The sequence below is a fragment of the Lissotriton vulgaris genome, chromosome 4_1 (genome assembly GCF_964263255.1).
Source record: "Lissotriton vulgaris chromosome 4_1, aLisVul1.2, whole genome shotgun sequence".
NCBI classification, from domain to species: Eukaryota; Metazoa; Chordata; class Amphibia; order Caudata; family Salamandridae; genus Lissotriton; species Lissotriton vulgaris.
In genome coordinates, this window is record NC_141691.1 from 1,941,300,075 (window position 1) to 1,941,321,124 (window position 21,050).

Below are 21,050 nucleotides of genomic sequence, written 5' to 3' on the forward strand. Positions count from 1 at the left end.
AGTGGGCGCTGCCTGCCCTGGATGTTGAAAAAGCCCAACAGAAGAGACTGGCGACAAACGAGAAGGCGACGGAAAAGCGCAGAGCAAGAGCCCCAATGAAAGCGTAGGGTCCAAGTTAGTACTCAAAGACCACCACCCAGGCTGGAAGTTTCGTATGCCATATGAACCTGAAGTATGGACTGTAACTCGATTAGATGGCACTATAATCACTGCTCAATGCGGTCGCAAACGGTTGTGAGGAACGTCTCGTGGTTTAAAGAACTGGCTGATAAAGCTGCTCTTGCAGGCCCGCCCTAGGAGGAAGAGCCCATGGACACCCTTGTGATGTCCACCCCTGATGAAGAACCCTATGCGTAGCCGGCAGGGGCAGCAGAATCAGGAAGCAGCCAGAATGAAGGGGTAAGGTGACTCCGGACGAGAACAGCCCAGGAGCCAACACTATCAGCTGCGACCAAATCCTGTGCCCAGCCAAAGACTAAGAAACAATATGTGCTGAGTCACCAATGGATGCACAGACCTGATGGGTGTAGTTTCAGCCAGTGTTTGTCACCTCCACTTAAAACTGCACCAGCCCAGCATCCAGCGAAGTAAGTCCTTTCAAATAGTTTGATATATCCTGTTATTTGATTGTTTAACATAAATCGTACAGCATGCCACAGTCACATCACAAAATATTGTTCTTCAAGAAATCCCTCCCTTTCATGCTCATTATTCACAAACAGAGGAGAACCTTCCCACACCCTGAAGTGCACAGAACAGCACCAAAGCTCACTGCTGGCAAAGCTTTGCTGCCAACAGTACACCACACTACAAGCTGTGCTCCCAACAGTATGATACACTACAAGCTGTGCTTCCAACAATACAGCACACTACAAGCCATGCTTTCAACAGTACATCACACTACAAGCTGTGCTTCTAACAGTACAAGACACTACAAGCTGTGCTCCCGACAGTACAAAACACTACAAGCCGTGCTTCCAACAGTACAGCACTGTTAGACCGGTCAGCCCTTTGGGTAGTCCCTCCTATTTTTCTTTTTTTCCCTCCTTTCTGCCTCCTAATTTTTCTTTTATTTTTGTGTCCACTACAATTTTTGGTGTTGTCCCTAGAGTTCTGAGTGCCTTCTTCCCTATAACTTTTTGAGGCCTAGGTGCTCTCTTATCATGGTGAAAACATAGACACACAAAATGGTGGCTTGTAACTGCCACATTTGTACCTCAGGGACCTGAGCCATAGAACTACACTGGGAAGGCTCTAGAACCTTCCAGCTGATTCCAGTAGCCAGGGCCCAGTCTATAAAAGGACCAGAACCAGGGCGGCCATTTTAGAGTGACCAGAGAGAGTCTGGAAGGAACCTGGTGAGGAGTGAGCCGGTACTGTAGGGAGGAAGGCACAGTGATAGAGGTTAGATCGTCCCATGGGTCGGCTGCCTTTTCTGAGGATGTCACCCCCTAGTTATTGACTGAGCCCCACCACCAGTTTATTGACTCTAGAACACATAACCCTTGTAGCGTCCCTGGGAACAGCGTCATTGAGTCCCCGGTGAGAAGAGGTTAATCGTTGTTCTGGGGAGTACATCAGGGAAGTATCCGATCTGGAAGAGACTGTCCCGTTTCTTTTCCCTCCCCTCTATGTTCTCTGTGACTTTGCCTGGACCGCTTTGACAGGAAGTGCGGGTCCGGATGGATTCACCGCCAATACCCCCTCTTGGGTTCTCTGTGGCTATCCGCTTGAAGGGAAAACCTTACCTTGTGGCAGCTGGCTGCTGTTGCCCCCTCACTGAGTGCCATGCTTCAAACAGTACAGCACACTACAAGCTGTGCTTCCAACAGTACAGCACACTACAAGCTGTGCTCCCGACAGTTCAACACACTTGAAGCTATGCTCCAGACAGTACAACACACTTCAAGCTGTGCTCCCAACAGTACAACACACCATAAGCTGTGCTCCTGACGGTACAGCACACTATAAGCTGTGCTCCCAACAGTACGGGACACTACAAACTGAGTGCCTAATAGTACAGCACACTACAAGCTGTGCTCCCAACAGTACAATACTCTGCTGTGCTCCAGACACGACAATACACTACAAACTGTGCTGCCTAAAGTACAACAGAACACACTACAAGCTGTGCTCGCAACAGTACAGCCTACTACAACCACGGTTGAAACATACAGAAGGAAGCGAGTGACAGCTCTCCTGCAGCTCATGCAGAGAACACAGCACGAGCCATACAGCTGAGAAACATCATTGCATGTCGCCCTGCCTGACCCTGATGTTGGTACAGGGCAGGCGGAGGCGGAAGGGGAGGAGCCGGAAGTGACGGGAAAAGGCAGTATGGCGATTGCACCATTACAATAAAGAAGGTGCCATCCAGAGCTCCAGAGTGTGAGTCTTCCTTGGGGGGCCAGAGAACATTTCACTGGCGACGAGGGTGGGATTCTGGCAACCCACCGCTTCTGCCCCATTGCTGCGAGCGTGCAGCCGAAGACCAGCTTGTTTAGCGCGCCGATACAAAAAAGAGCGCGAAACGCAATTGGAATCACGTGGAGGTTGCGTGCTGCCCGAGCGCCGTGCCACAAAGACTGAAGCTACGCAAAGGGTGAGTCTAGAGCAGCGACTACCCTTGTGAGAGGCAGTAAGAGAGACTGAGGCAGACAACAGAGATAAAGATCCACGTCCCCCCCGGCGGCCATCTTTGAGTTAGGCACAGTGCATAGGATAACAATGGCTCTCACCCCGGCGGCCATCTTGAAGTCAGGCAATTCCGTCGAATAAAGCCTCGCCCGGCCTGGGGAGCCTGCACCTCTGCTCAGAATGTCAGTAGAAGCTGACACTTCACGTCCAGCTGCCATGGGATCCGTCCAGCAAGCCGAACAATCGCGTCCAATGTTGCTAGGCGTGTCATATCTGCGCCCGCCAGAGCCTTTAGAGCTGATGTCCGGGAACAGAATGGGGCCCAAATGGAAGAGCTAGGCTGAGGATTTCGAGGACTTCATGACGGGGTCTCAAGTGCAAGACTCCAAGCAGAAACTGATAGCTCTGCAAAATTTGATAGGGAAATCAAAGAATTGCCTGCTGGCAGCGCCACCTCATACGAAGATGTGAAAGGAGCTCTAGATCGGAAGTTTCTCCACAAACGAAACTTAGACTACGAGCGGTATACGTTCAACCTTGCGTCGCAAGAATAGTAAGAAACCAATGTGTGACTTCATTGCTAGCATTCAGGCCCAGCCCGGTATTGCGAATTCGACACGTCCAACACCTAAGACGCGCTGCGAATGCACATTATCGAAGGATGCCAGTCAGAATCATAACGCGGCCGACTGTTAAAGAAACACTACACTCTTGAAGAAATAGAGGAACTCTCTCGCATCAATGATCAAGCGTAAGATCATGCCAAGAAGATGGAAGCCAGTAGGTCCGAAAAAAAGGAGCAAGCTTTCCGAACGCAGTCTCACACAGACTCGAAGCGCCGTTCCGACCGCTGCAAGTCGGGAAGACCGACACAGACCTTCCGTGCGACCTCCTCGCGCAACGGAACCCGAAGCAGTCAGACAAGCAGATCAGCCTCAAAATGCTACAGATGTGGACAGGATTAACCACACTCAGGACAGTGTCCTGCCATAGGACAGCAGTGTCACCGCTTTGGAAGAGAAAATCACTTCGAAGTGGCCTGTCAAACGCGACGGTCGGAAATGAAGACAGCCAAGTCAAGCTCAGAAACCCGCCACCATGCAAGAGCAGTGAGGGGAAAGAAAAGCCATTCATCCAGTTCATCAAGGTCGAGCGCCCAGCCAGTTAACTCATACAGATCCCAGAGGTCGACGTCCCGGGAGTCGGCGTCTCTCACACCTGTCTCACAGGACAGCGATGAATACATGTGCATGGTGTCAGACTCCGACAGGCTGAAGAAATAACCAAGATTGAACATTCAAATAGGGAGTCACCCCGCCAAGATTGTACTAGACTCAGGAGCGTCCTTGAACTACAAATGTCCCATGGAATACCAAAGCATGAAACCCCAGTCAAAACTGGAACCGACCGCTGTTCGACTCTACACCTGGATGTCCAGGAAACCCCTACCATGCCTGGGACAGTTCTGCTTTCCGCACGACTCTGACCTATAAGGACCGACAGATCCAAGCTCACATCCATGTGATCGAGGGTCCAGACGCAGTGGATTGCCTTCTCAGTCTGCCGACAGCAGAACGCCTCAAACTTGTCGAACTTTTATACATGGTAGATGACTCCCCGGACATTGTCAACAAGTTCCCAAACCTCTTCAAAGGCCTTGGGAAGCTCAAGCAGTTCAAAGTCAAACTGCATATCGACGAGCAAATATCACTGATAGCGCAACACCACAGGAAGGTGCCGTTTCATCTGCAACAGGCAGTAGATGATGAGCTACAGGACTTGCTGAGGACAGATATTATTGAACGATCCACAGGGACCATTCCCTGGGTATCACCAGTAGTGGTAGTTCCCAAGAAGGGACAAGACAACAAAGTACGCTTGTGTGCGGACATGCGTGCATCGAATAGGGTTATTGAGAGGGAACGACATCCCAGACCTCATATCAGTGATATGACTGCTCGCTTCAATGGGGCAACTGTTTTTCTCGAAGCTGGATCTCAACAAGGGATACCACCAGCTGGAACTGCATGAGAAATCCTGCTACATTACCACCTTTACCACCCATCAAGGCCTGTTACGCTACAAACGCTTAAACTTCGGAATCTCCTCAGCTGCTGAGATATTTCAAGAAGCTATCCGATGGGTAATCCAGGGCATCCCAAATGCCTTTAACTACAGTGACAATATCCTGGTCTTTGGGGAAAATCAAGCGGAACATGACAAAGCCTTAGACCGTGTGTGTCACGCCTAACCCGGATAAATGTGAGTTCCACAAGTCCACACTAAAATTCTATGGACATATCTTTTCAAAAGATGGCATGAAACCAGACCCTGAGAAAGTGTCTGCCCTTGCGGACACTCCACAGCCACAGGACATTAGTGACCTCCGCTCGTTCCTGGGGATGGCAAGCTAGTGTGCCCGCTACATTAAGGACTATGCTACCATCAGCTACCTGCTCAGAGAATTCGCCTGCAAAGGTCAGCAATTCCTGTGGTCACCGGCGTGTGAACACGCATTCAACAAAATGAAGAAGGCTGTGAGCACTTCTATCAATTTAGCATACTTCCACACCAAAAGAAAGACTGAAATCACTGTGGACGCCAGCCCGGTCGGTTTGGGCGCCATCCTGGCACAGTATAACAATAAAGCAGACCAACGTCATGTTGTCGCTTATGCCAGTCGAAGTCTCACTGACACGGGAAGGCTTACTCACAGCCTGAGAAAGAGAGCCTTGCGGTTGTGTGGGCCTGTGAACATTTTCACCTGTTTGTATATGGGAAACATTTCACACTCGTCACAGACCACCAAGCGCTTATCACCATCTTTGGCAACCCACGGCGAAGATGCCCCCACGAATAGAAAGATGGGGTCTACGCTTGCAAGACTACATTTACACCATCGTCCATAAACCCGGAATGGCGGAAAACCCAGCGGACTACATGTCACGGCACCCACAGTCTCACACCCTAGAACGATGCTCTGTAGCAGAAGAGTACATTCACTTCGTCATTGACAATGCAAGCCCTCCGGCGGTGCCACTAGAAGCTATTTGTGAAGCATCTACTCAAGATCCCACAATTCAGGCCATCATGGTCCGGATACGCACAAACTCATGGAGACATCTGGACGACAGTCACCAAGATACAGCTGCTGATACTCAAGAACTTGTGGCGCTCAAACACGTCCAAGAAGAACTATCAATCAGCACGGATGGGCTATTACGGAGAGGAGGGAGGATAGTCATTCCTCAGCGACTGCGACAAGGGGTCATCAACTTAGCTCACGAAGGGCACAGAGGAGTAGTAGCCACCAAGAAAGCACTCTGGGAATGCGTCTGGTTCCCCTCACTTGATCAAATGGTGGAGGCCACACTTAAGGACTGCGCATCATGTCAGCTAGTGAGTCGAGACGAACCGCCAGCCCCTTTACAGATGTCTGAACTACCAGATGGGATGTGGCAACAAGTGGCTATTGACTTCTTTGGTCCGTTGAAATCAGGGAAATATATCATCCTTGTTATGGATGAATACTCTTGCTTTCCCATTGCGCATCAAATATCCTACACCAAGGCGACGGCTGTCATCCCTGTCATCGATGAAACGTTTGCGGAATGGGGAATCCCCTCAGGAGTGAAAACAGATAACGGACCGCCATTTAACGGTCATGAATTTGCTGAGTTTGCAAAACATCTTCATTTTAAACATCGGAAGATTACTCCCTTATGGCCTCAAGCCAACGGTATGGTTGAACGATTCATGGGGACCCTCAAGAAGACGATTCAGGAAGCAGAGCTCGCTCACCGCGACATCCAGCAAGCGTTGAATGAAGTGTTGCGAGCATATTGGACCACGCCACACAGTACCACGAACCAATGCCCTGCCACCCTGATGCTTGGGCGAGTTCCCCGCACGTGGCTGCCCACTTCAAACACCGTCATGCAATCTCGAACTGTGACCACTGATCATGATACCCTGGTGAAATTAGACCAGGAAAGGAAATCAAAGATGAAGGACTATGCTGATCAACGCAGGCATGCAAGACAAACAGACATTCAGGAAGGAGACTGGGTGCTGGTGAAACGCGACCCTAGAACAAAGGCAGACAGTCGATACCTCGCACACCCGTTGCGTGTCTCCAATAGGAAAGGGACTATGATCACAGCTGAGTCTGAAGGCAAACGGATAACCCGAAACATATCCCATTTCAAAAGATGCAATCCCTCTGCTCACACTCGAGTCCAGCACTGTGGCTCCAGCACGGACTCGTCGAGCCAAGGAGGAAACAGTGATGGAGCGCATACCAGCTCAGTAAGGCTTGAAAATGCCAGGGATTGCCATACTTCTGAACAGGTGCGAATCAGCCATCCACTACGAACAGCCAAGCAACCTGTTCGACTCATTGAAGAACTCTGAGAAACAGTAAGCATTATTGTACAAAAGGGGGAGGTGTCATGTCGCCCTGCCTGACCCTGATGTTGGTACAGGGCAGGCGGAGGCAGAAGGGGAGGGGCCGGAAGTGACGGGAAAAAGGCAGTATGGCGATTGCACCATTACAATAAAGAAGGTGCCATCCAGAGCTCCAGAGTGTGAGTCTTCCTTGGGGGGCCAGAGAACATTTCACTCATAAGCCAAGCAAGCAACAATCAGTCACCCATACATAGTGACAAAAATGGCAAAGTCACGTGGCACACTCACTCTGATAACAATCACATATGCAAACTAAGATGCAATTGGGCCACGCAAGGGGCTTGATTAAATCCATCAGGTACACAGATACACCAATCACCAGACAGATCCAGTGTTACACACGCCTGACAAAAAGATGCCTGAGTCAGGACGGTGAGAGGAAACCAAAAGTACAGAAAGTGACAGGAGAATAAACAAAAGAAGGAGGTTCCCAAGCATAGCTAAACTAAAGTTGAGCAATCACGGTTGGATTAATTGGGTGTTAAATAACTCTCTAAACTCTCTTTTAAGAGTACCCACTGTGCGACCCAGACCACTTTTGGTGTCCGTGATGTTGGTACAAAATAAAAACTCAGTAATGACAGCGAGTCCACATCTTACCTTTTCTCCCACACGACCAGCAGGACCTTGCTCCCCAGTTTCTCCCTGAAAGAAGAACACAGTTAGTTGCAGTGCATGCACCTGGCTCTGCATTTTACATGGCAACAGCCTATCACAGAGCAGGATGTCATGCTGTACCAGGAAATGTCTGACACATGAAAGGTTTGTTACTCTACTGTACAACTGATTTACCTAAAAGTGCAGAAACAGAAATAATCTACCAAAGCTGCGTAACTTGAAGCCATGTTGACGTGTTTGGGGTCTGTCTTGTTGATGGTTGGTGAGTGGATGTTTGGCAGGAGGTGTGGCCCTCTTTACGGAAGTGAGCAGCTCAAGTGTTCCTGAGAGTGGTTGTTTTCCCCCCAGTCAAGAGTGCTTCATTTCCGGCGGAAGGATAGGCGTACTGCTAACATTTCTATGACCCTCATCACCCAGTGGGCGCCAGAGACTTACCTCTGGTTTGCTAGGGAAGCTGAGGGTCAGTGTTGGGCAGGTCAGAGGGCGGCACTAAAGATTCTACATGAGAAGGCAAAGCAGGGCTTATCTAGACTAGTGATGAAAGTTGCCAAGGCAGATGCCTGCATCCGACTGCCTATCTGATGAAAATATCTACCAGCAGGCCAAATGCTTTGTAAGAATTTGCATACTTGTGTCTTCAAATCATCAGGCAAACAGTGACTTAGAGTGGTTGGAGGACATAAGTTCTCCCCTCTTTTTTTATGTCTGATTCCTATCTTCCAGGATGATGTTGGTGCAGAATGTGCATTTTTCCCAAAAGAAAGGTTATTTGTAAGCAGCTGCACAACCTTCAGAATGTTACATCTTTTTTTGAGATATATGAACATACTTGAGAACAAATTTGAAATTTGGAATTTCATGACAGAAAATGTATTGTTTTTTTCCCTGGCAAACATGCTTAAACCTTTGCTAGTGGTAGAGGCACAGAGTTCTTTCGGAAAGTATAGTTCACATTTTTCCAGAATCTGTCTAGTCTTGGAAGAAGGGTGGTGCTTACGTGACTTAGATTCTAGGATTTGAGTATAAGCTCCCAACAATGAAACTCTTTTGTACTGAAATGACAGCCATACACAAGATGCTACCAAATGTCATTTATCCTCTATGTTTCCTACAATGGCCACGAAGGAAGTTACATCACAAGCTCTTTAACCTGGGTAAAGCATAACCTTACAGTATTTAAAGTATTTGGGGCAATTGTCATAATATCCTAAGGCAACAATACATTTAAAAACAATGACTGATAGCAGAACTGAAAAAATATCTACTAACATTATTAGAATCATAATAAATACTTTACATTTAAAAGCTCAGCAGTCTGACAGGTTAAATCACAGAGGTTGAAAAAGGTCCCACAGGAAATGTAAGCAGCCGCACAGGGGCCGCCAAGTACAGTGTTGCATATTGGAAAATCTTTCATCACTGTCATCATTCAAAACACAAAACACGTGTTGATCTACCAAGTCAATATCTCACCCTGGTTCCGATTTTTCCAGGAAACCCATCATCTCCCCTTTCTCCTTTATCACCCTGTGGAAACAAGAAATAAATAACTTAAAATACAGAGCTGATTCACAAGCAGCTGGAAACAGTGTACATGCAAAAGCTCTGTGTGTGTTCCTCTGTTATGTGCCTCTTGAAAGGAGCACTCTTCCATACCACACACTATCTAAACATCTTTAGTACAAATGTCTTTTGACATCTACAGTAGAATTCATTGAGTGAAAATCAATTAGGGAGGGATTGGAGGACTACAACTTAGACAGAAAAGTGTCTAATTTGTTAAGCGTTCAGCCAATAGAAAGACCGGTAGGAAAAGTCAATTTTAGGGACAGGTTTGGGAGAACAGCTGCCCTCGCTTTAATATGGAAAGACAATCCAGACTTTAATCAATGTATTAAACTATTATAATCTCTAATAAGGTGCCAAGATACATTTGCTGGCCTACTCTGAACCTTAAAAACATGTAAATATTCTATATAGCTTTTATTCAATATTTTAAGTAGAATGGGTAGATCACACTGACCACCATCTGGTTGTGTTTTGATATAATCTACATTTGTTTTTTTTTTAGCAAAAAGTATGCACTGTGTTCCTAGGCACATGCATAGTAGGTTTCTGCAGACAAGTTCTTCTGAGTCTAATGATGTCCCTTCTTTCTTATCTTTCCTATTAAATCAAGTGTGAACAAACCCCTCATACTCGACCCTTAAGCTGTGCTTTTGCATTATCTTTTTCTTTACTTGTTATTGGTTAATAGGGATTCCTGATCTACATGTACAATTGTCTGAGTGCTTGCATGGAATCCCTTAGCACCAAGACAATTGTTAATATTTTCAGTGTGCATTAAGACCAAGTTAAGTCAGTTTGGCACAATGTAATATTCTTAATTAATTATTAAATACTCTGGGATCGCAAAAGATAGATCTAAACGTGGCTAGATGATTTTTGTCAAATCATGTTTTTCAAAAAGAATTGTGCCAAAATATATTAACAGATACTGGCTGGTGACAGCTATGGAGATTCTAGTTTGAACTGATACATACATCTACTGTATCCCCCTCTAATTACCAGATGAAATAAATGAGGCATAAGTGTCTTCTGCGTTGGGTGACCAACTCCGACAGGGGGAGGCCGGGGGGGGGGGGGGGGGGCGAAAAAGTAGTTGTAGGACAGTTACCTTGCCACAAAAAAAGTCTCTAGTCCAGTTCAAGGTTCTATGTGCGAACCCTCGTAGACTTTAATGGAGTGGTCCTGATGCAATGGATACAGGATTTTGAAGATACTGGAAGATGCGGAGGATGCTGTGCGGTCGCCGGAGGGCTTCCTCAGGCTACTTCTCAGCCTAAGGTCCAAGTGGGTCGACTTTGGCCACAGGGGACAATGTCCCTCAAAGTCGTCTTTGGTACAGAAAAAATTCATTTGCCACTGAACAACTGGTCTCCAGCCACAGCAATACCAGTGGCTCCCTTTGGTAAGGGCTAGTGTCCATCTTGGGTGACCAAACTGCACCCCCACATCTCTTCAGGGTCGAGCAGCATCAGTGCTTGGTCTCCCGGGCTCCACATGGGCAGTCAGTGGTGATCAGGCGATTGTGGGTACTGATTGGTCTGAGCGAGGTTCCTCAGCTTTTGTAGCCCTGGTGCTGTAACAGGAAGTCAGTCAGTTGCCTCTTGGAGTTCACCTCTTCTGTCTGGGGCTTGGAGTGACTTTTCCAAGAGCCTGGCAACAGAGGCACCGTACTCTCTTTGCCAGTCCAAAGATCAGTATTTGCAGCTGGTGCAGCTTCTCTTGGTTGGGCCTGGGGACATCAGAGCAATTCCTATTTGGTCCTCTCTCCAGTCCAGATGTGATCTGAGGTCTAGGTGACAGGGCTTCCATATTTATGCCCAGAAAGTGCCTCTCGAGGGAGGTAGAGATTACTAGCCAATGAGTTTTCCTGTTCTTCCCTGCCTTATCAGTATATCCTGCAATGTGTGGCATCTAGGTATCAAAGAGTGTACTAATCTGCAAACTCTCATGACGACTGAACCCCTCTATTGGTGTGTGGAGGTTGGTAGCCCACCCTAGAAGTGTAGCTTCTTAAGCACTAAAGGCCCACATAAAAATGGTCCTGTAACTGGTCTCCCCTCTCTGGCCCTGATGCTAGCCTGTCTGTCTCATCAAAGGGGCAGCTCTTCTCATGTGTGTCCAACATTTGTCCTTCAAAGGCGGGTTCCCCTTGGAAGCTTGCTTTTGAGCTCACACTCTGTGGGGTTTCCTGCCAGAGAGAGGTGACACCTCTTCCAATGGCAGGCCTTCATTGTTCCTGCTGCTGGGAGTCATTCAAACTTCTTCCCAGGTGGCAGGAAGGCTGTCTCTTGGCCAGCATCTGAAACTGGACACTGGAAAACTTGGGAAACAGAGTGGCAACTTTCTAAAAATTGCATTAAGGTCAAAGTTACATTAAATATTACCTTGGAATCAAGTTGTGTTTAATGCAATTCTCATTTTAAAATCTTGAAGTACCAGTTTTAGTAATACCATTCTGAAGTTAGCCCAGCTGGGTTGTCAATGTGTAACCTTGCACTCGCCAATGGAGCTACCAGCCTTTTCACAGTAAAACTGGCAATTTGGGTGTTTCACTATTAGGACATATAAAAATATATGCCCTACCTTTTATCTTTCAGCACCCTACTTTAGGACTCCATAGGCCTGTTATTATTATGTTTGAGCTTGTAAAGCGCACTGTTACCCGGAGGTTTCCTGGCGCTGTGTAACGCTGGGGAACCCGTCCTGGCTTTCCCTGTGGGATGGTCCCTGCTGGGAGTCCCCAAGGTGGAGCCAAGCATCCCCGGCATTGGAGGGGCCGTTGTGGAGATTAGGCAAGCGGATGCCCAGAGTTGCCGAGTGGGACCCCTGAATACACTAGGCACCGAAGCGAGAATTATCGAGTCTGCTGACCAAAGTCCACGACCCTGCCGCGTCGGGAATTGAACCCTGGTCCCGGCCGATTTCTGCTCTCGGGTCTGCCGCCTCTAACCAGTGAGCCACACCACTTATAGTGGTGCCATATATATTAAAGTGAGAGGTTTGGGCTGTTCCATTAGTCTAAATGGCAACGTCGAGCTAGCAGTTTAAAACTGCTCTGCCAGTCTGCAATGGCCAGCTGGGAGAAACGTTTTCACATTGTCACAACCAGGGTGACAGAAGTGTTGGACCTGGTGGGATACTTGAACTTACAGTTCCTAGGTACCCCTGGTACCAGATCCTAGGGACTTATAAATAAGCAAAGTGAGACAATTGGGTATAAGTCAATCAACATATATTTTTAAGGGTCGCAGCACTGGCACTGAGGTCTGATTAGCAGGCATCAGAACACTCTCAGAGTCCGAAAACCAGCAGCATCAGTCTAAAACTTTGGGAGTGATCATGCAAAAAGAGGCATTTCTTTACAAATAGCAACAGTCAAAACATGTTTCAGACAACTACATTTAGATCTTTGTGTTTTCTGTGATCTTTACTCATTACCGGTAATAATGTTTATGATTTGCCTTGTGTATGTTTTTAAGTGATTACTCTGCAGTTTTGGCACTCTCTGCATTTTTCAAGTCTGAGTTTTGAAACCATATGGTGTCTTTGCACAAGGGTGAACAGAGTCAGGGGATAGCAGCAGTGCTTGTGTATTGTTTTCTGCTCCTTACAGTTTCAGAACCTCCTCACTCCTGTGAGCCTGGACTATCCTAAGGGGCTATACTCCTTTGGACTTATCTCAGACGAATCAATTGTTTTCCTGACGCCTCTTGGAAACACAGAAAAGGTGGATTAAGAGCCTTATTTAAAGTTTGGTGGAAAGGGTGCTCTGCTACAAATGTGGTTGGCTACACTGTTGGTCAAATTCCCAGTTTTCCCGCTCTGTCTAAAGTTGGACGAACAGCCACATTTTTGCTGTGGGAGCCTACACTGGCATGACCTGTAAATCTTAGATTGACAACCCAAAGGACATTGGCCGTTCAGGCTAAGTGCCTCAGAATGTCCATCCTGTTATTTAGGGCAAACTTTCTGACATACTTTTTTTCAAGCGTTAAACCGCCATGGAATGCCTGGCAGTCTTGAGCAGAAAAAACACATACATGTTCCCCATGGAGAAAAATCCAACCATGTAAGGGACACATATCTTGTTTTACAAAAACAGGCATCTGCTTCATGCGATTGCGTTTGTAAAATAAAAAAAAATACTTTTTTGTGCAGGTGCATTGAACATGGCGCTACAGACAAACTCCACAGTGCAGTCACAGGAGCTGGTGTGACAACAGCTCCTCTGCAGGCACAGAAATGCCCACTTTCCTGCCAGATATCTCTAAATGTGGTGGGGTGTAGTCTGGCAGGCATGTGCTTCGCTGTAAAGATATGGTAAAAGCCTTAATATTACTTTGTTAGACAATAAATAAACAGCTAAAATAATCTTAGCAGACTTACTTTATAGAAAACTGCCAGTCCAGATCTGAAAAAAATCTGTGTGCAGGGAACAAGGCAGCAGACACCTCCTAATTTTCAATATGCTTCCCTACATCTAAATGGCCCTAAAGCAAATTCTGAAAACAGAGCACTAAAAACTAATTTAATTTCACCATAAATAGATTTTTACTTCTACCCATTTTTTTCACTTTATGTAGATACACAGCCACCATAAAAACAAGCATTTGCAATGCAATTGGTCTCACCTCTGGGACCTTATATGTATTAAGCTATGCAGCACATTAGCCTGGGTGCTGAAACATCTACTGTTCTTTAACATGGAGGGAAAGTAAGCACCAAACCGCATGAAACGCCAGGTATGGAAACACATAGAGAGAAATGTTTAATTTCAGCGGGCAATGGCATAGTCCAAAGCTCTGTTTTTAATATAAAATCAGGGCCTTCGTTGGTCATATCACTGAAAATACAAGATTTGAAAAAAATATTATTATCTACGGGGCTCGTAGAAGACAATTTCTATGAACTGGAATCTAGAGAATGCTAAACTGATTCTGGTATTTTACTGACCTCTGCTGGTCGTTTACTATCAATAAGTTAAATAGAGGCTGTTGCCAGAAAGATTAAAAAAAGAAAGTCCCTCAGCAGAAAGCAATTTTGGTAGTTTACCGACCTCTGATGGTCGCTTACTATTAAGACAGTTAAATAGAGGCAGTTGAACAGAAAAAAAGCCCTTAAGAGGAACAGACAACTCCTAGGGCTGATCTCCAGAGCCCACAAAGTAAGAACACATATAAGTATATAAAGTATATGCTAAAGTATATACAGGAGGCCTCTAATGCTCGACCCAAAAACTGGAGTAAAAAGAGAAGACTTAATACATCTAATACATTATGATCTACAAGGTAAAGGTATGTAATTTATATCAAGCGAACTTGCAGGATCCACTGGTTTTTACTATCATTTTATAGATAAGCCATATATTGTTTTTAATCTTAAATCATATATATAAAAAAACAACCATTTTAACATCAAGCATATTTATCTAACAAAATCATGTGAAGCAATTCAACTTACCTTTAACCCTTGAATTCCAGGTAGTCCAGTTTTACCATCTTTGCCTGGGGGGCCCTAAATATAGGAAACATATTTTGAAATAGGTAATTGAAGATGAGTATTTACTTCATGTAGTCTCATATGAAAAGAGTGATTCCAAGTGATAATTATGTGTTGTTATTCTTTTATTCGGATTGGAACGATTTTCCCATACTCTACCAATTTCTACCTTGGTCATAATTAGTGTATTATGGACTAGAATGTATTGAAGTATACTCACCAGTTGACCAAATGTATTCTCTATTCTCTAACCTTTATTTAGTATCCGAAAGAAGATTCATCATGCCATCTAAATTAAGCAGTGTTTGTGTGTGGATAACAACTATGAATTGACACACAGTCCATCTTAGTATCTGTAGCAATCAATTTACCATGCCCTGAGTTTGTATTTAAATATTATTTGAAAACCTTTAGGGAGCAGATTCAATTTGTAAATATCAGGCAGAGTTTCTTTTGTACCTCTATTTTTTAATCCATCAGTTTCGTGGGACACGCTAATACAGTTTTATCCATTGTATTACACTTGGTAAAATGGTGTTGAGCTGAAACCTTCATTTGGATCTAACGAGTATGGACTTACGCATGCAGACTGAATGAGTAAAAGTGTACCTGAATCAGCCAGCCATCTGCCACAGTTAATACTGTGGCAGATGGGGTTTAGTTAAAACTGCTATGATTTAATTGGAGATTCAGAACAACTAGATAATTACTCTTGGGTGAAGTGTATCATGCATATTGTCTTCTTTATGCACTCTATAGGGTAAAGTGTGATTAAAGTGGAACTCCAGATAGGAAAAAGATAAAAAGGTTTTGCAGTGCAACCTTGTAAATAAATGATTACCCCTGAAATGTAAATATGAGTCTATGATTGACATATGTAGACTCCTTAACATATTTTATAGTTTTGCATACTTAGCTGAGCTAGCCCTTAACCCTTTCGATGCTGATGACGAGCTCAGCTCGTCATCACCCACGGGTGTCGTGTGCTGATGACGAGCTGAGCTCGTCATAGTGCCACTAAAATGGCATTTTCCAGCACTGGGGGGGAAAACGCCCAGCAGCCATGTGGTTGAAGAGATGCCTGCTCTTAGAAGCCCAGCAGAGTGACTTAAATATTTTGCTGCACCACTGCCCTAAAAGACAATAGGCTAATTCCCAGGAGCATTAAGAATCTCCTGCTGAAGGAAGAGTGGGGTTGAATCTCCATAATCTACAGCTTACTAATCAGGGGTATGGAGTGCTTCCAGGAGTGGTCAATGGAAGGGAATAACCTCCTATGTCTGTTTTCAAACAATGTTCTCTTTGAAAAGTTTTGGCAGGAACAGGTAGTTCAGGGTAGACAGATAGATATTAGCTCAGGGGGAGACTGCCTCAGTTTTTGATGTAGCTCTCATTTGCAATTCCACCCAGAGTGCAGCTTGGGGGTGGAATTGGCTGGGAGCTTGATCCTTTTAGCGTCAGTTTGAGGTCAAGGTGTGAATTGGCACTACTAGGTTGAGCATCACCACCCTTCTGAAGATGCTGCATCAGCTCAGAAAGTTTAGAAGGACATGGAGGAACACAGAAAGACTGGCGTAGCTAACAAACCCGTTCCGGAGTTTGGCGATGTGCATCCACTCGACACATAATTTGTGGATATTTTCAGGGGCTTCTCAGACCTACTCCCAGAACCCCAGGCACAGAGAAGAGCATTTTCTGGGGACCCTGAAAGGGGTGGATCGTGATGTAGTGCAAAAATTCATTTTCCGTTGTAGGGGAGCATTATAATCACATGTGTCGGCTGCATCCATATATATCCTCTATTATGTTAACATAAGTGTTATAGATTTGTAACATGAAAACTAGAATGTGATGTATTTAGGCCATTATGGTTAATACGTGAAGGATTAATGTGAAATAGTCACATATAACTTGCAGAAAACACTAACAGAAGCACTTGCGTAGCCCAGCTGACAGCCATTTGTTGCTGAATGTGTTTAATAATTGTGTCATTTCATATGTAGGTAGGAATATTAATCATATGAGTATTAAGTTCTATGTAACTTCATAAAGTTCATATTCCATTTCTCTTCCGTTAGCTGAATTCTGTAGCCCTGAAATGCACTTTCCCTGGAAGCTCTCGCTATAGAATTAATAATTGAATTTCATGTACACGTTAAATCTGTTCTTTATCACATTTCTTTGCAGGTGGAAGAATCATCCATTAGTTAGAATAATGTCTTTGTTTTAGGAGTTAGGCAAGGAGACAAGGGGATACATTGAGAGTTGTACTTTCTTATCTGGGAGAGCCAGGGAATCAAGGTCATCTCACTGCTGTTCAGGAGCATCGCTGCCCAATGGAAAATTTCTATGAAGATGTGGCCTGACCAAATGGCATGACTCGTGAAGGATCTAGTGTAGCCACCTGTGCTTTTGAAGTATCGTAACTAGAGAAAGAGCCCTGCACACTTTTTCTCTGCATAGAGAGAGCATCTTAAAACAAGCTCCATAGCATCATGCTACCTGACCCAAAGGATGTGGGGAGACTTTTAAGGATGACCTCACAGGCTGACAGCTTAACTTACTTTTCCTTGAAAATGCTTATTTAGGGATGTCACGCTAGTGTTAGTGTAGGAATAGAATAATGCTTTATTCCCACGAACTTTTGATGCGGGGGAACTTGGCCATTTGTTCCCTAATCTTTTGTATCCTGTTTCTCGAACTAATCATCTTGTGCATGTTACACTGCCTTAATTCAGTTTGTAGGTGTGGCTTTGTATTAGTTCCAATGTATTTCTACACTCTCATTTTGAGGTGACTGTAAGTCCAGTTATTTTTGGCTTTGTAATAAACCACCGAACCTAAATTGGCAGTCTGTGATGCTTGAGAGTGTCAGGAATTGGAATTAAAAATATTGACCTTCCAATTAATTCTCCCCCCCCCACCCCACGCTATCATGCTGAGAAAAAGTAAAGTACCATTGGCTCCTTCAGTGTTGTGGTGCCCTAGAAGTCCACTCTGATGACTCTTATCATTGGGCACAATCACTCTGCAAGTGGCCCAAGAGCTAGGTAGCTAGAGAACGCTGGAAAGGAAAGTGCTCATCCGTACAGGACATTATTGGTGCTGCTGATGAATCGTAGGTCAGGCGTCCACCAAGGCAAGATAGAAGGAGAAATTCAGGATGCGGCATCTAAGCTGCTGCTACGGAGGAAGCATTATTCATTCTACAGGCTCTGAGAATGCATTAGGAAATTTCTTTTTGAATTATGAGTGTAAAGAGACCCCTGGTTTGGGGGTTCAGTGTGAGTGAACCCCTAAACCAGGAGTCGCAGTGTGAGTGAAGCCCCCCGCCTTCCACCAAAAGTAAAATGTCAGAAGTCCCTTGAAAACTAGAGCATCCGGGCCACAGATACACTAATTTGAGTTGACACTCTTGGATAATGCTCTTGAATCCTCAGCAGATGCTCTAGGGCTGGGGCACCCTCAACTGCAAAGAAGAATCTTTACAAAGATGTGTCATGGGGAGTATTTATGGTGTCGGGACCCTCTGGGGGGCATGGTGTGATTGTGCGCTGTTTTTAGCACCAAAACCTGTTGGAAATTTCTCTCCTTGCCCAATTCGTCATATGCCCCCTAGGCAACAGTGACACTGCCCATCCATGAAATAAGACATGTGTGAGCAGAGCAGGAGCCATGTGCTCCTTCTGCCCAGAACTAAGGAAATGGTGCTGAGGGTGAGGGGCCCTGGACTCCAGGGTCATAAAAGCTTTGCTGGGCAGCCTGGAAAGCTGCTACCTGGTTGGGGGTCCTTTCTATTAGTTGCTCTTCAGAAAGAAGAGTAAATGGAAAGGAAGAAAGGATTGGTATGGCTACTAAATGTGTGGCACACCGTATAATTACATTCAGAGGGGGACATTAACTTGCATATTTGGAAGTTGATACTCCTGAGGAATCGGGCACCCACGCAACAACAACATTCACTGGGTATCCACATATACAAAGTGATGCACCCCACCTGAGACCCAAAACTAGGGAAAAAGCTGAAAATACTACGTCTGCAAGGAAGGAGAATAAAGGTGCCCATGAAGGGGTGGGCAACCACAATGAGCTAGTCCAACAGCACCTAAGGTTACAAGACCTTTGTGCAACTGACCTCTTGTGTTCTAGAGTCAGGAAAGTTTGCCAGGCAACTTTGGAAACAATGCAGAGATGTGTTTTTGGTAGACCTGAAAATGTGATTCAAGTCTTTCTATAGGCAGAGACCTCATGGTCATGGTTTAGAAGTTTAGGTACGTGAATTGTCTGATCCGGGCAATATGCGATTGTTTTCATTCAGGAAAAGTTAATGTTAAATACTCTAAACCTTTAATTGTTTATTGGGAAAGCCATGAAAAAAACAGTAGGTCTTACTTTTATATGTAGAAAGTGTTTGTGTTTTTGTAGCAGGCCTGTAAGAAATATTCCTATTTTAAGAATAGGGCATACTGGGCTACACATTGGCACAAGGTACTTCCGATATAATTAAAACAGGCTACATTTAAGGGCTTTCTTGCATCCCAGTACATTTCTTAAGAGGATGTGATTTGCACATTGGTTAGTCTGCAAGGGCCCTTTAAGAGAGGTTCTTTTAAATTGGAATATTTAGTTGAGCACGGGATATAGTATCTTTTACTTTTTAAAGAAAAAGCACTGACTGGGCAGCGATTCATTTTACATTATTATGTGTGTTGCTTACTTCTGCGTTTCTAGCACACACTACTAGTCAGCATTAGACTTAATGACATAATTTAAGGTTCGCAGCTCAAAACCTTGCTCGCCTCCTGTGATCACTAGCACTGCTCTTGAGCACCAGGTTGTCTTTTTGATAGGTATTCTGTGCCTGGAGCTCCAGGGACCCCGAGCTCTTGCTCAAGGCCTCACTAGCCCCCTTGTTATAATGACTGGGCCGATGAGCCTCCCCTTCCAGCTCATGCCCTCTCCCGACCTCAACATTGGTACATTTTAATATTGGGCTGGTCCTGTTATGGGGATGGCAGAGCTTTGCATCCCTAAAATGTCTGTCTATACATCGATATGAAAGAGCTGGGAAAGATTGTGAATGCGGCTGGCTGGGTGACGGCAAAGTTTTTGGGTTGTGAGCCACTCTCTGTAAAAGATCTATGAATTATGATGTAATGAAGAACTTAGGTAAAATGAACATGGCACCTTAAAACCAAGAGATAGGCTGTATAGTTTGTGCTGTGTAAATGCATTATCAAATCATATCAGCCATGAACGTCATTTCACCCAAATGCCAAGGGTAAAGGAAGTGACTTCACATGTCCTTTGACCTTTAGTGTCACTCACACGCACATGCTTACACATACACACAATCACACATACACCCACTCTCTCCCACAAAAACACACTCTCACCCATAAGCATGCATGGAACATACATTTAAAATCATGTTTCCCTTTCCTCAGCTGCCAAGGAAGGGTCACATATCAGCTAATTGTACTCCACTCTTTGATGCACTAATTGTGAATGATGCTGCAGTGTTCACTATTAGTGTAATAAAACATTGATATAAAACAGGGAAAGTGGATTCCCAACCAACGTCCATGAGAACGAGCTGCCTGTGTCTTACAGGCTTTGATATTCCCACCTCGGAGACCAGGGGTCACAAAGGTAGTGTCAGGAGGGAAAGGCACTACCAATGGTCTCAGTTGTGACCCATGGCGACCTTTAAATAAAGTCCATGAAAGCATTGCTCATCAAGCTTTCCTTGAGATGGTAACATTATTGGGTCTATCCTCAACTCTAGGCAGGAACTGAGAATGCAAAACATTATTCGTGATTCGCTGAGTGCCAGCAGAGGAACTCTTTCCAAATGTCTCTTCTTGCAAGAAGTGCCTCAAAAATCCATTGCGACTGTCCTGAAAAATTGGTTCCGTGTCCCACTTGGCAGAACATCAGTGTGTAGTTGTAGTTGCTCTAGTGGAGGCGTAAGCTTATATTGTTAGTTGTGCACACCTGTGGGTTGGAGCAGGAGAATATATTGTACATGTTACTGGTTTACATCAAGCCAGTCTTCTCATTCAGGCTTGCTGTCAGTGGGCTCGAGCCGCATCACCTTTCTGAATCCCACTGGAAAACAAGACTGTATGCTCAGATCGGAAAGAATACTGCTTTCATGCTTTCCTTAAGGTAAGTACACACAACCAAAGTTTGCTTGAGTGTGGCAAAAGGAAAGTCTTCTCCTACAGTCAACAGTATGAATCCTCCATCACTTAAAG

The 21,050-nt window shown here is 45.1% G+C and overlaps 1 protein-coding gene across 1 annotated transcript in view; it reads right to left on the reverse strand.

Annotated features, from left to right (window-relative positions):
* Positions 1 to 21,050, reverse strand: part of COL22A1 (collagen type XXII alpha 1 chain) — a 994,625-nt gene that overhangs the window by 207,404 nt on the left and 766,171 nt on the right. Inside the window, exons 27-29 of the mRNA XM_086966258.1 lie at positions 14,752 to 14,805; positions 9,196 to 9,249; positions 7,705 to 7,749 (exon numbers count right to left, since the gene is read on the reverse strand). Coding sequence (XP_086822384.1) covers positions 7,705 to 7,749; positions 9,196 to 9,249; positions 14,752 to 14,805 — 153 coding nt within the window. The remainder of the gene's footprint in view (positions 1 to 7,704; positions 7,750 to 9,195; positions 9,250 to 14,751; positions 14,806 to 21,050) is intronic.